This window comes from Corvus brachyrhynchos, unplaced genomic scaffold (assembly GCF_000691975.1).
Source record: "Corvus brachyrhynchos isolate BGI_N302 unplaced genomic scaffold, ASM69197v1 scaffold203, whole genome shotgun sequence".
Classification (NCBI taxonomy): domain Eukaryota; kingdom Metazoa; phylum Chordata; class Aves; order Passeriformes; family Corvidae; genus Corvus; species Corvus brachyrhynchos.
The window spans coordinates 1,765,700-1,779,588 of NW_008237408.1; the positions used below are offsets into that span (position 1 = coordinate 1,765,700).

At 47.3% G+C, this 13,889-nt stretch overlaps 1 protein-coding gene across 3 annotated transcripts in view; it reads left to right on the top strand.

Annotated features, from left to right (window-relative positions):
- Positions 1–13,889, top strand: part of ELP3 (elongator acetyltransferase complex subunit 3) — a 74,027-nt gene that overhangs the window by 46,054 nt on the left and 14,084 nt on the right. The window contains exons 10-13 of one of the 3 annotated variants that reach the window (XM_008631046.2): positions 1,154–1,347; positions 6,621–6,711; positions 9,909–9,974; positions 13,241–13,468. In XM_008631046.2, the coding sequence (XP_008629268.1) occupies positions 1,154–1,347; positions 6,621–6,711; positions 9,909–9,974; positions 13,241–13,468 (579 nt within the window). Of the gene's footprint in view, positions 1–1,153; positions 1,348–6,620; positions 6,712–9,908; positions 9,975–13,050; positions 13,177–13,240; positions 13,469–13,889 lie in introns of those variants that run through there. The other 2 variants (XM_017730865.1, XM_017730864.1) reach the window with 2 other exon arrangements.

Here is a 13,889-nt window from a genome sequence, read left to right on the forward strand (position 1 = left end):
CTGGAGGGACAGGACACAGGGAATGGCTTCCCAGTGGGAAAGGGGAGCTTGGGGTGGGATCTTGGGAAGAAATTCCCAGCTGGGAGGGTGGGGAGGGGCTGGGCTGGAATTCCCAGAGAATCCCTGGATCCCTGGCAGTGTCCAAGGAAAGGCTGGAGCACCCTGGGATCGTGGGAGGTGCCGGGGTTGGAACGGGATGGAATTGAAGCTCCATGGATCCCGCCCACAGCATTCCATGATTCCATGAGAATGTGTGAAGCACCTCAGCAAAGCCCTGGGCCAGCAACTGGTGGGGCCACAGCAGCCATGAACTCACCTCATCCAGCTGGGAATTTTTATTCCCATGGGAATACCCCACTGGAGAGGGATCAGGCCCTGGATATCAAGTGAGCAATCCAGGAATAAATCCAGGGTCTAAGCCAGGATCAGATCTGGTACCACTTCAACCAGTGGTTGAAGTGAAGCAAGTTCGGTGCTTGCTCGGTGCAGGGTGCCTTGCCTGCCTCCTGATTTTATTTCCCCTTTGTTGGAATGATTTGATTTTAATTCTCATTCCCAACATTTAATCGGGGAAAAAACTACCCCGGCTGCTCCACGCGGGATTCAGGCAGGGAAATCAGAGCCACGGCTCCGTCCTCCCGTTCCCTTCCGAGGGCTGGCTCAGAGCGGAGCACAGGTCTGGTTTTCTCCATCGCTGCTCAGATGCCGTGTCCCAGACGCGCCGTTGATGGATCAGTCTCCGACTGCGGCTGCCGCGATGGAGGATAAGCACGCTCATCCCTATTGTTCTAATTCCGAGTGGAATTAGACAAGAAATGGGACGAGAAATGCTGCAATACCCATTGAATTCTCGCTGAAAAATAGAAGGAAAGCACAGATCAGACTCGCTCTGATGTCGTGGGGATTTGTCCTTCCTCCTCTTCAAACCCAGGACAGACTCTTTCCGTGTCTGAAATGAAATAAGCGGATAAATCCTCCCGACTCCAGTGATTCCTGCACCGTATTCACCCCTGCCTGCTGCAAACACGAGGAGGTTTTGGGAAACGAGTTCTGCCGGGACACCCAACCCCAGGGAATGTTGGATTTGCCCTTTTTTTTTGGACTCTTTTTGGTCTGATTCATTCTTTTCCCTCCTTTTTTTTTTTTTGGGCAGGAATTTTTCGAGAACCCCGCGTTCCGCCCCGACGGGATGAAGCTCTACCCCACGCTGGTGATCCGCGGCACCGGGCTCTACGAGCTCTGGAAAACTGGGAGATACAAGAGTTACTCCCCCAGCACCCTGGTGGATCTGGTGGCCAGGATCCTGGCCCTGGTGCCGCCGTGGACACGCGTGTACCGCGTCCAGAGGTGATTTTCCCGCCCGGAATGATCCCTTCCCTGCTGCGGGAGAGATTCGTGCTTTACTTACAGCCCAGTCTGCCTCGGGCCTTTCTTATCTCCCAGCCTTAATTATTAATTAACCAAAGATCAGATGGGTCCCGTGAGGGATAATGGGATGGATCCCATGGGGGATAATGGGATGGATCCCGTGAGGGATAATGGGATGGATCCCAGGATGGATAATGGGATGGATCCCATGGGGGATAATGGGATGGATCCCATGAGGGGTAATGGGATGGATCCTGTGAGGGATAATGGGATGGATCCCATGATGGATCATTAATTGGGTGCATCCCATTATGGATCATTAATTGGGTGCATCCCAGGATGGATCATTAATTAGGTGGATCCCAGGGTGGATCATTAATTGGGTGCATCGCAGGATGGATCATTAATTGGCTGGATCCCATGATCATTAATTGGGTGCATCCCAGGATGGATCATTAATTAGGTGGATCCCAGGATGGATCATTAATTGGGTGCATCCCAGGATGGATCATTAATTGGATGCATCGCAGGATGGATCATTAATTGGGTGGATCCCATGATCATTAATTGGGTGCATCCCAGGATGGATCATTAATTGGGTGGATCCCAGGATGGATCATTAATTGGGTGCATCCCACAGTGGATCATTAATTGGGTGCATCCCATTATGGATCATTAATTGGGTGGATCCCAGGATGGATCATTAATTGGGTGGATCTCAGGATGGATCATTAATTAGGTGGATCCCAGGATGGATCACTAATTCCCTCTTGGCTCTGGGGGAGTATGGATCATTAATTGGGTGGATCCCATTATGGATCATTAATTGGGTGGATCTCAGGATGGATCATTAATTAGGTGGATCCCAGGATGGATCACTAATTCCCTCTTGGCTCTGGGGGAGTTCCCTGGCGTGGTTGCAGGAGCTCCGTGTGATTTTTTGGATTCCTTCCTTTCCCCGTGGGCGCTGCGGGGTTTCCATGGATGTGTTGGTGGTTCCGTGATTTCCAGGAGAAGGAAGGAAATGGGGATTCAGGGATAAAAGCGGAGTTCCAAAATCAGTTTAAAAATTCATCTTGCTCAAAATTGCGTTGATTTAGAAGGACACAGAAAGGAAAAGGGTATTCCAGGACATTCCCAACCCTGCAGGGCTGGGAAGCAGCACCGGAACAGAGGATTCACCAGCTGGAAGCGGGAATGAGAGATGGGATGAGAGGGAATCCTGGGAAGTTTGGCATTGGGAATGAGAGATGGGATGAGAGGGAATCCTGGCAAGTTTGGTATTGGAAATGAGAGATGGGATGAGAGGGAATCCAGGGAAGTTTGAAATCAGGAATGAGAGGGAGTCCAGGGATGTTTGGCATCGGGAACAAGAGATGGGATGAGAGGGAATCCTGGCAAGTTTGAGATCGAGATCTGGAATGAGAGGGAATCGATAGAAGTTTGGCATTGGGAATGAGAGATGGGATGAGAGGGAATCCCAGGAAGTTTGAAATCAGGAATGAGAGATGAGATGAGAAGGAATCCAGGGAAGTTTGAAATTGGGAATGAGAGGGAATCCAGGGAAGTTTGCCCAAACTCAGAGGGATTTTGCTGTAAATCAGGAGGCGTGAAAAAGTCCTAAATGTCTTGGTCCGGAATATGAACGCATCCATGAGAAGCATTTTTTTCAGGATAATTCCTTTTAGAGCTGGAAGTGTCGATGCTACAGCCTGGTAAATCCTGGGATAATCCCTCTCTTCAGGAAGACAACTTGGAATTATGAGCAGAGCAGCAGCGGTCCCTGTCTGGAAGGAGAGATGTGGACATAAATGGAAATCTGGGAGGGGAGGGAAATCCCAGGGTCTTGGAATCACGGAATGGGTCGGCTTGGAAAGGACCCTCAAGCTCATTTCATTCCACGCCCTGAGCCTTTTTAAGGAATAACCTTTTAAGGAACAGGAGCCTTGATTGGAAAACAGGAAAACTGATAAGAAAACAAGAAAACCAGGAGGAGCCTCGCATGGAATGGGGCAGGAAATCCAGGAATTTTCGGTCAGGACTGGGATTCCAGAGTAGCTTCCCGCTGTCCTCGCCATGTCCCATTTCTTCGTGGTGCCATTTTTTGGGATCTAAATCCAGCAGGTTTATTCTCTAGGATGGCAGGAATTCCCAGCCCAGCAGGTCTTTTCCCAAGGAATCCAGGCCTGGAAAAGGCTTTGCTGGTGCTGATTTGCCTCCATCCAGTTGTGACGTTCCCATTTTCCCGCTGCCTGGAACTTTTCCATGGAAATTTCGGATTTTTACCTCTCCAGTGCAAAGCCCTGAAGTTCTTACTCAGCTCCAAATCGCCTTTGTGTGAGTTGGGAGTAACGGACAAAGCCAAGATTCCCAAATCATGGAATCGTGGGTATCCCAATATCCCATCCTAAATCATCCACAGGCTGTGCCCAGCACGGATTCGAGGAGCAGCTTTGAGCTGAGAGCGGGTTTAGAGTCAAAATTAGGATTAAATATCAGGAGGGAATTCCCAGCTGGGCTGGAATTCCCAGGGAAGCTGTGGCTGCCCCCAGATCCCTGGGAGCATCCAAGGAAAGGCTGTGGAGCAGCCTGGGATCATCAGGGGAGGTGCCGGGCTTGGAATGGGATGGGATTGAAACTCCATGAATCCCACCCAAAGCATTCCTGGATTCCATGATCCCAAGCTCTGAGAGCCAGTCTTTGGGATCCTTGTTCCCTGGGACCGGATTTGGAGGAAAATCCAGGAGCTCCCTGCGTTTGTGTCCGTGCCCAGCCCAAAACAATCGGGATAAGGAGTGGGCTGAGCGTGAGAGAGGCACCACTGATAAAAGCCCGTGAGGAACCTTCCAGCTCCAGGAAATCCGGTGAAACGGTGTGGAAAAGGTGGAATCGCCGTCCCTGGAATCGTTTAAAATCCTCTCCAACCTCAGTAATTCCAGGATTCTGTGGAATTCAGGTTTTCTTTTAAGAACTGAGCTGCCAATGAGTGATTGGAGGTGGTTTCTCCCAGGGTGATCCGTAATCCTGTATTTATCCCGAATATTTGGGATCCTCCTCATCCCCGCGGGAGTACGGAAAACGGCAGGAGGAGCGTTGCACGCCCGCAGGGTTTGGCTTTTCCTTGGATTTTGGTGGTTTCTATGGATTTTCCCGGCGCTCTGACCAGGGGGAGGTGGAGGGGGAGGACATAAAATCTCCTCGGAATGGGGCAGAGCTGAGAGCCAGATCCAGACTTTCCCCGGGAGCTTCCATCAGCTGCTCCACCGGAGATCCAAGGAATGCAAATGTTGGGAAAAGAGGAAGTGAAGCAAAGCTGGCTGGAGCTGCCGGCGAATCGCGCGTTGATTTTAACGAGGTCGGGATTTAACCCCCTTTGTTCTGAATTAATTTCACATTCTAACACCTCCTCAATCCCCAGGACAGCGTTGTCCCGTGGCTGGAGTTGCTCCGGATTCTCCCGACAATCCAAAGTGGCCGTGGAAAACCCATTCCCGCCTTTTTCTCTCCTCCAAAATCTCCTTTTTCCCGTTGCCGTTTCAATTTCCTTCGCTCCCCAGCAGGTGCGTGAGGGGCTCGGGGTTGTAATCCACCTTTTATTGGCGGGATTTCAGTCGCTTTTCCCTGGATTTAGCTAAAAGCCTGGGACTGGAGCGTGGCGGGGTTTTCTATCTGTGTTCCTGGAGGGAAAATCCACACATCCCGGCACGATCGGAGCTGCTCCGTGATTGTTATTCCCTGGATTATCCCTGTGGATCCGAGCGTCCTCCAGGCACCGCGCGAAGTGCTCCTTTCCCCCCTCCCCCAATTGCGGCTCTTGGGAGGGAGTTTTGTTGCCTCTGCAGGGTCTCATTTATCCAGAGAAATCCCTGGATAAAGGATCTAGTGAAGGAATTGGGTTTTCCTTGGGAGTTCTGGGCAAACCACGAGGAATTACCCACAGATCCTGTGGATTTGTAGGGGAAAGACGAAGGGAATGGCTTCCCCAGGGGTAGATGGGATATTGGGAAGGAATTCCTGGCTGGGAGGGTGGGCATGGATTCCCCATCCCTGGAATTGTCCAAGGAAGGGTTGGATGGCGGGAAGGTGTCGGGGTTGGAATGGGATGGGATTTAAGGTCCTTTCGAAGAAAAATCCTTTCCTTGCCCCTTCCCAGAGTCCCTGCAAGGCTGGAGCAGCACAAGGATCAGCTTCAGGATCCTTCAGTTCCTGAATCTTTGTCCAGCTCCTGCCAATCCCAGGAATTGTTAATGGGGGCGGAAGGAAAACCTGCTAGGAGCTGGCTGGATCCAGGAATTCATTCCACAGAGGTCATCCGGCACCGGCTGGAGGGGGATGGAAAATCAGCGTGGGTGAATTAATGAATTAATGAATTAATTACAGCCCCAATTCCCTGAGCGCCCCAAGCTCTGGATGGGATTTTGGGATATTCAGGTCTTGGTGCAGCTGAGGAAAAGGAGGAGAACTCATCCAAGGAACGTTTGGGACCGAGTTGAGTCTTTCCTGTCTCTCATTTCCCTGGAGATCTGAGGGGTTTTGGATAAACAGGTGGAGTTGTATCGGGATGGAGCGGGATGAGCCAACATTCCAAGAAGGATCCTGGTTTCCTCATCTCTCTGGGATAATCTGGAAGCCACTGGAGAGGCCAAATGTGCTTCCAGATTCCCTTTTAGCTCCTTCCTCGGAGATCTTCAGCTTCCTGCCATCCTCAGGCTGGGATTCACATTCCCATGGGAATGGCCTGGAATTCCCAGCAGGATTTTGCTGCACTGAACTTTCCCGCTTTTCAGGGAAATATCAAAATCCCAACATGGAGAAGTTGTAATTCCGGTGGCTTTTCCCTGAATCCAGAGTGATTCCCAATTTCTGGGCTGTGATTCCCAATTTCTTGGCTCCAGCAGCAGATGCTGTGAAGAACATCTGGATGATCCCGGGTTTTTTTTCCCCAGGTTCCCAAGTGAAGAACCAAGAAAAAAAAGGAAAACTCATTTTTTTAGGATTGTTAAAGGTTGGAATTCAGGTTTTTTACTGAAATCTGTGGTTCTTCCTTTCATTTCTCTGCTTTTCCCTTCCTTTTCCCCCGTTTGTTGTTGTGTTTCATTCCTCATCCAACCAAATCCTTGAAACCAGAGGAATTCCGTGGATTTGGGAATTCAGCTGTTTGGGAATTCGGCTGGGGTGACCCTCATGATGCTTTTTGGTGAATTCCCAGCGAATTGAGGTGTTTGAAGCTTTGGAATTTCCTCTCCGTGCAGGGATATTCCGATGCCGCTGGTCAGCTCCGGAGTGGAGCACGGGAATCTGCGGGAGCTCGCCCTGGCCAGGATGAAGGATCTTGGGACACAGGTAAAGAGAAGGAATCCTAATTTAAATTAGCAAATGAAATATTTTAGAAATCATTTCTATTCTATTGATTCAGAATGGGAATTTTAATAATAATTTTTTTAAATTAATAATTAGGAAAAATTACCGAGTAAAATGTTGTAGAAATCATTTCTGTTCTATTTATTTAGCATAAAATAGAATAAAAATTTTAATAATCATTTTTAGAAATTAATTCAGAAAAATTATTGAATAAAATGTTTTAGAAATCATTTGTGTTCTATTTCTTTAGAATAAATTACAATAAAATTTTAAATAATTTTTTAAAATTAATAATTAGGAAAAATTACTGAATAAAATACTATAGAATTCATTTCTATTCTATTTAATTAGAATATAATATAAAAATTTTAATTAAAAATGTAATTAATAATTAAGGAAAATTATCCAATAAAATGTTTTAGAAATAATTTCTATTTCTTTAGGATACAATATAATAAACATTTTAATAATAATTTTTAGAAATTAATTAAGAAAAATTATCAAATAAAATATTTTAGTAGTAATTTTTATTCTGTTTATTTACAATAAAAGGCAATAAAATTTTTAATAATAATTTTTTAAAATTAGTAATAAAGAAAAAAAATCTAATAAAATATTTTAGAATTCATTTCTATTGATTCTGAATAAAATTTTAATAATAATTTTTAGAAATTAATAAGAAAAATTATCTAATAAAGTATTTTAGAAATAATTTCTATTTATTTCAAATAAAATATAATAAAATATTTAATAAAAAAATTTGAAATAAATAATTAAGAATTATCGAATAAAATATTTTAGAAATAATTTCCATTCAATTGATTCAGAATAAAAATTTTAATTTTTTAAATTTAATTTTTTAAATTAATAATTAGGAAAAATTATCAAATAAAATGTTTTAGAAATAATTTATATTTATTTAGAATAAAATATAATAAAATTTTTAATAATAAGTTTTAGAAATTAATTAAGAAAAACTATCAAATATTTTAGTAGTAATTTTTATTCTGTTTATTTGCTATAAAACACAATAAAATTTTAATAATTAAAAAAATATATAATTAAGAAAAATTTTCTAATAAAATGTTTTAGAAATCCTTTGTATTCTATTTATTTAGAATAAAATATAATTAAAATTTTAATAATAATTTTTAGAAATTAATAATTAAGAAAATTTATCAAATAAAATATTTTAGAATTCATTTCTATTCTATTGATTCAGAATAAAATTTTTAATAATAATCTTTATAAATTAATAATTAAGAAAAATTATCGAATAAAATGTTTTAGAAATCATTTTGTGTTCTATTTATTTAGAATAAAATACAATAAAAATTTTAATAATAATTTTTTGAATTAATAATTAAGAAAAATTATCAAATATTTTAGAAATCATTTCTATTCTATTTATTTAAAATAAAATATAATTAAAATTTTAATAAGATCTTTTAGAAATTAGTAATTTAGAAAAAATATCCGATAAAATGTTTTAGAAAGAATTTCTATTTATTTACAATAAAATGCAATAAAATTTTTAATAATAATTTTAACAAATTAATAATTAAGAAAAATCCCCCCAAGTCAGGCGAAACGAAGTCACGATGAGAACAAAAATCGCTGCTGAACTCAATCTTCCAAAGGCTTCAAAAAACCCCAAACCACCCCAAATTCACGACTAAAAAGCACTTGAATGATCCTTAGGAAAAGCTGCTTTGGTTTGGGTGAATTTCGCTTCAGCTCCTCCTGGAATGTGGCCGGAGAAATCCCATTTTTTGGAGCAGGAAATCAGCGGGAAAAGGGGGGCAGAATTCCTTTGGAAATCCTCCTGCTTTGTCTTTCCCACGCATTTTCCTGGGGGAACAATCGGAGAAAAACTCTCAAATCTGAGCCCAAAAAGTTTAAAAAAAAACCCAGAAAATCCCTGGGAGAGAAATTCCAGCAGAAGCAAAGGAGGCTGGAGCCTCGGGGGGCTTTTCCAGAGGGGAAATGGAACACGAACGGGACGGAGAGGAGGCAGGGACGAGCTCAGGTGTGGAGCCCCTGGAATGTTGGGGCATTCCCGATGTCCCTGGATCTCCCCGAGGCCGCTGCTGCCTCCTGGATCCTCCCTCCCAAACCTCGCCGGCCGCAGCTCGCGGCTTTGCCGAGGAAAGTTGCGCCCAAAGTTTTGGCTTTTTGGGGATGTCCAACTTCCCGGGGAAAGCCCGCTGCGAATCCCGGCTTTCTTGGGAATATTGGATTTGGTGGGGTTGTCCAAGGAAGCTGCGGCTGCTCCCGGATCCCTGGCAGTGTCCAAGGAAAGGCTGGAGCAGCCTGGGATCATCAGGGGAGGTGCCGGCCTTGGAATGGGATGGGATTGAAGCTGCGTGGATCCCAGCCAAAGCATTCCGGGATTGTGGGATCCAGGAGGCTCCGAATCCATGGCCAGGGGTTTTTCTGGAAGTCGGGGATGGGAAAGGGAAGGGAGAGCCTTCCTGGAGTGCCGAGATTCCCAGGGAAGGGCCTGGAGGCCGGAATTCCTTCCCGCAGAGGAGTCGGGATGGGGCTGGATCCAATGGCAGGCTGGGAGAGGCTGGAATGGAGGGATTTCCCTGGGAAAGGGGAGCTCGGGCTGGGATCTTGGGAAGGAATTCCCGGCTGCGCTGGAATTCCCAGGGAATGCCCGGATCCCTGGCAGTGCCCAAGGAAAGGCTGGAGCAGCCTGGGATCATGGGAGGTGCCAGGGATGGAATTGGATGGGATTGAAGCTCCGTGGATGTTGGATCAGCATCGGCTTCACTTTGGGATATTTGGGATTTCTGGAATGGTTTTCCTTGAAAAGCAAGAAAAGGGTGGCCGAGATCCCAAACCTTTTTGTTCAAGGGTTTTCCCACTGTTCCACCTTCCCAGTGCCAAAGTTCTTTTTCCCTGGATTTTGCCTTTCCCTCCAGGCCCTGCCGGCTGGGAATTTTTCCTCAGGATCCACTCAGGGATTGATTTTTCCCAGCTTTCCACTCAGCATTCCAACCTCTCTTCGAGGCAGATCAGGGACGGCCCAATGAGCAATTTTCCCTTTGCCGCCTTCCCATTGGGAATCCGCCCCTGCAGCTTTTCCACAGAATCTGAAACCCAGGAATTCCCTGGAATTTTTCATGCTCAGAGCTTGACCTTCTCCCCCCGCTCTCATTCCCTTTTCCCAGTGCCGCGACGTGAGGACGAGGGAGGTCGGAATTCAGGAAATCCACCACAGAGTGAGGCCGTACCAGGTAAGAAATTCCCTGGTTTTAATTCCCTGGAGCTTTTCCTGAGGAAATTCAGCGTTCGAGAAAACCACGCTGGCTTTGGGGTGTTTGCACTTCCATAAAATATCCTCCTTCCCCTTTGGTTTTATTCCTATTAAAACCCGGATTTGGGAATTCCGATAACGCCCTGTGTCCATTGGGAATAAGAATGGCGAATTTGGAGCTTTTTTTGGGATGAATTCCCATGGTTTTTGGGCAAACAAAATACGTTTGAATACATATTTTTATGGGAATGCGTTCATTTAGCGCGCACGTGGTGGTTCCCATTCCTAAAATCCTGAAATATTCCATAAAAAGATGGCTGGGCTCATGGGAGAGAGGGGGAAATGTTCGCTGCTGGACTCGGAAGCATCCAATTCAGGAAATTCCCAGAATCCTGGGAATATCCGTCTCCTGGGAATATCCTCTTCCTGTTCCTTTGCCGACGTTAAGGAAGGACCGAAACAATTCTGGGTTTTGCCCTTCCAAGCAGGAATTGTTTGGGAAAAAGTGGGATTGGGGAGCCGCTTCCAAACCCCTCTCCTGGATCCCGCTTCCCAAACTGAGCCACAAATCCGGGATTGGGAAGTGGCAGCACCCAGAAATTCCTAAAGTTCCTCTCCTGCCATGGAATTCCACTGATTCCTCAGGCTCCAAGGAGTTTGGTTCCAGAGTTTAGTGGAGTGAATATTCCTGGAAGATTTTTCCCTTTGCCAACCAGAGATTCCAGGGAATTTTATTCTCCTTTTCTCCTCCGTTATGAGAAGCCAGATGAGTGCAATACTCCCCATTTGTTTGGAAATGCACAAAAATCCCAAAAAATCCTGTTCTTCCCAGATTTCTGCAGGAACTGAGGCTGCCCAGACTCCCAGGCCGGTCACATCCCGGAATCTGATCCCAAATTTCTGTTGGAGGCAGCTGTAATCTGATTTAAATTGTAAATCTGGGGAGGGCAGCCGTCAGCGAATCGCTCATCCCAGGCTTTTCCAAGCGGAAAATTCCCTTTGTTCTGCTCCGGAGGGTGAGTGGCAGCGGGATGGAGTCGGAGCAGCAGAAATCCCGGGAAAACCGGAGCGTTCTCCATGTGCTGGAGGCCGATGACAACGAGATCCCCCCGATAAGGATCCAGGAGAGCGGAAGGTGTCCCTGCTGGAATGGGATGGGATTTAGGGTCTCTTCCCACCCAAACCAACCTGGGATTCCATGATGATCCCGTGAGTGGCCCTGGGGCTGGAACGGGGCCAGGGGGTGATTCCGGGCGGATTTTCCCACACTTAAAGTAGAATCCCAAAAGGAAAAGGCTTTGGGAATCCCGTGAGTCCCTGAAAACCCTTCAGGGGGATCAGTGTGTCCCGGGATCCTCCGTGCCCAGGGAAGTGGGAAGAACAAAACCCTCGGGCAGCTCAGAGCTTGTGATGCTCTAAAAATGCCTCAGCGTGAAGATTCCTGGTGAAAATTCCCGGTTTTCCTGCTGCAGCTCTGAATGCAAGCGGCTTTTGGATGGGGTGTGGGCAGAATGTGGAATCTGCTCATGGAATCAGGGAATGCCAGGATGGGTTTGGGTGGGAAGGGACCTTCAATCCCATCCTATTCCAACCCCAACCCCTCCCCTGATGATCCCAGCGTGCTCCGAGCTTTCCCTGGACACTGCCAGGGATCTGGGAATTCCCTGGGAATTCCAGCGCAGCCAGGAATTCCTTCCCAAGATCCCAGCCCGAGCTCCCCTTTCCCAGGGAAATCCCTCCATTCCCGCCTCTCCCAGCCTGCCATTGGATCCAGCCCCATCCCGACTCCTCTGCAGGAAGGAATTCCGGCCTCCAGGCCCTTCCCTGGGAATCTCGGCACTCCAGGAAGGCTCTCCCTTCCCTTTCCCATCCCCGACTTCCCGAAAAACCCCTGGCCATGGATTCGGAGCCTCCTGGATCCCACAATCCCGGAATGCTTTGGCTGGGATCCACGCAGCTTCAATCCCATCCCATTCCAAGGCCGGCACCTCCCCCGATGATCCCAGGCTGCTCCAGCCTTTCCTTGGGCACTGCCAGGGATGGAACAATCCAAGGATTTGCTTCAGAAGCGCAGCCCTGCTCCCTGCTCAGAGCATACCACAGGAACACCGGGAGACATCCCATAATTTCAGGAATCCCAAGATGATGGTGCGGGATGGATCCCCCTGGATTGGGAGGCCAGGGCAGGACTGGATTCCCCATTCCTGGAGGGATCGAAATCCCTGTGGATCAGGGTGGTGTGGCCAGTGCTGAGGGTGGTTGGATTCCTTGATTTCCCAGGATTTTCCAACCCAAACAATCACAATCCCACAAAGACCTCGCGGTTCTCCCTGGAAATCCTCCAACAGCCCCAAATCCATGAATTAAGGATTTGGTGATGGAAAAGCCACCCTGGGAGGTGTCACCTCTGCTCCGCTCCTGTCACAGCCTGGGTGAATTCCCAATAAATCCCGTCCTGGCTTGCAGGAAGGGTCATTCCCACCCCAAAATGTTGGGATGAGCTCCTGGGGTGCGACCCCAGCAGATGTTCCAGGAGCTGATCCATGGAAAACCAAACCATGGGAGAGGTTTAAAATTCCCTAAAGCTGAGTTTCGTTTGTTAGGACAAGACTTAAAGTTTGGGTTTAATATTAAACTCTGCTCCATGGAGAATTCCAAAAGGAAAGGTCGAAGAATTCCCAGTTTCTCCCCAAAAATGGAATAAGCAGAAAACACGGCTCCAGCAGGGATTTCCCTGGAAGGGTGGCAAGGCTCTGGAATGGAATTCCCAGAGAAGCTCTGGATCTCTGGAAGTGTCCAAGGCCAGGTGGGAACAACCTGGGATGGGATGGGATTTCAGGTCCCTTCCCAGCCAAACCATTCCAGGGTTTGGTGCCGGAGGGAACCATGGGGGATCCCAGCGCTGGCATTCCCACCCGGAATCACGCGGCCTTGAGGGAAGCTCTTCCCGTTCGCTCTGAGGAATATTTACGGATCCATGCATCAGCTTTGATCTCCTCCACACATTTTCCCTTTTCCCCTCCTTTTCCTCCTCATCCATTCCCCTCCTGGATCAGGTGGAGTTAATCCAGAGGGATTATGAGGCCAGTTCCAGATTCCCACCCGGAATCACGCAGCCTTGAGGGAAGCTCTTCCCATTCGCTCTGAGGAATATTTACGGATCCATGGAATCGGCTTCGATCTCCTCCGCACATTTTCCCTTTTCCCCTCCTTTTCCTCACGATCCGTCCCCGTCTCCGGTTCCAGGTGGAGTTAATCCGGAGGGATTACGTGGCCAACGGGGGCTGGGAGACCTTCCTGTCCTACGAGGATCCCGAGCAGGACATCCTGGTGGGGCTCCTGCGCCTGCGGAAGTGCTCCCCGGAATCTTTCCGCCCGGAGCTCAAGGGCGGCGTCTCCATCGTCCGGGAATTGCACGTCTACGGCAGCGTGGTGCCGGTCAGCAGCCGGGATCCCTCCAAATTCCAGCACCAGGTATTCCAGACATTCCCCAATTTCCCCTCTCTTTTTGCCCCTTCATTCCCTCTCTCCCCAAAAATTGGGAATTTTATTTCGTGGCTGATGCCCCTCTGTTGTCCTGAGTTATGGTAGATCCAGGATGGAATTGGAGCTCCTTCTGGCTGGAATTGTGTTGCTCCCAAGATTTTTTCCAATGGCATCACGTTCCAGCGATTCCAGCAGCTCTGAGATCTTCAAAAGTTCCTTGTCTGGATGCTCCTGGTGCTGCTTCCTTCCAACGGGAGCTGCTGGCTAATTTGCCTTTGGATTTCCTTCCTTAATTAATTCCTGCTCGATGGAGGAATTCCGCTTCTGGAATCTGCAGTAATTCCCTCTGGGAAGGGGACGTTGGATTTGGTGCCGCCCAGCTTTCTTCCAAAGGCACATTTGTGGGATG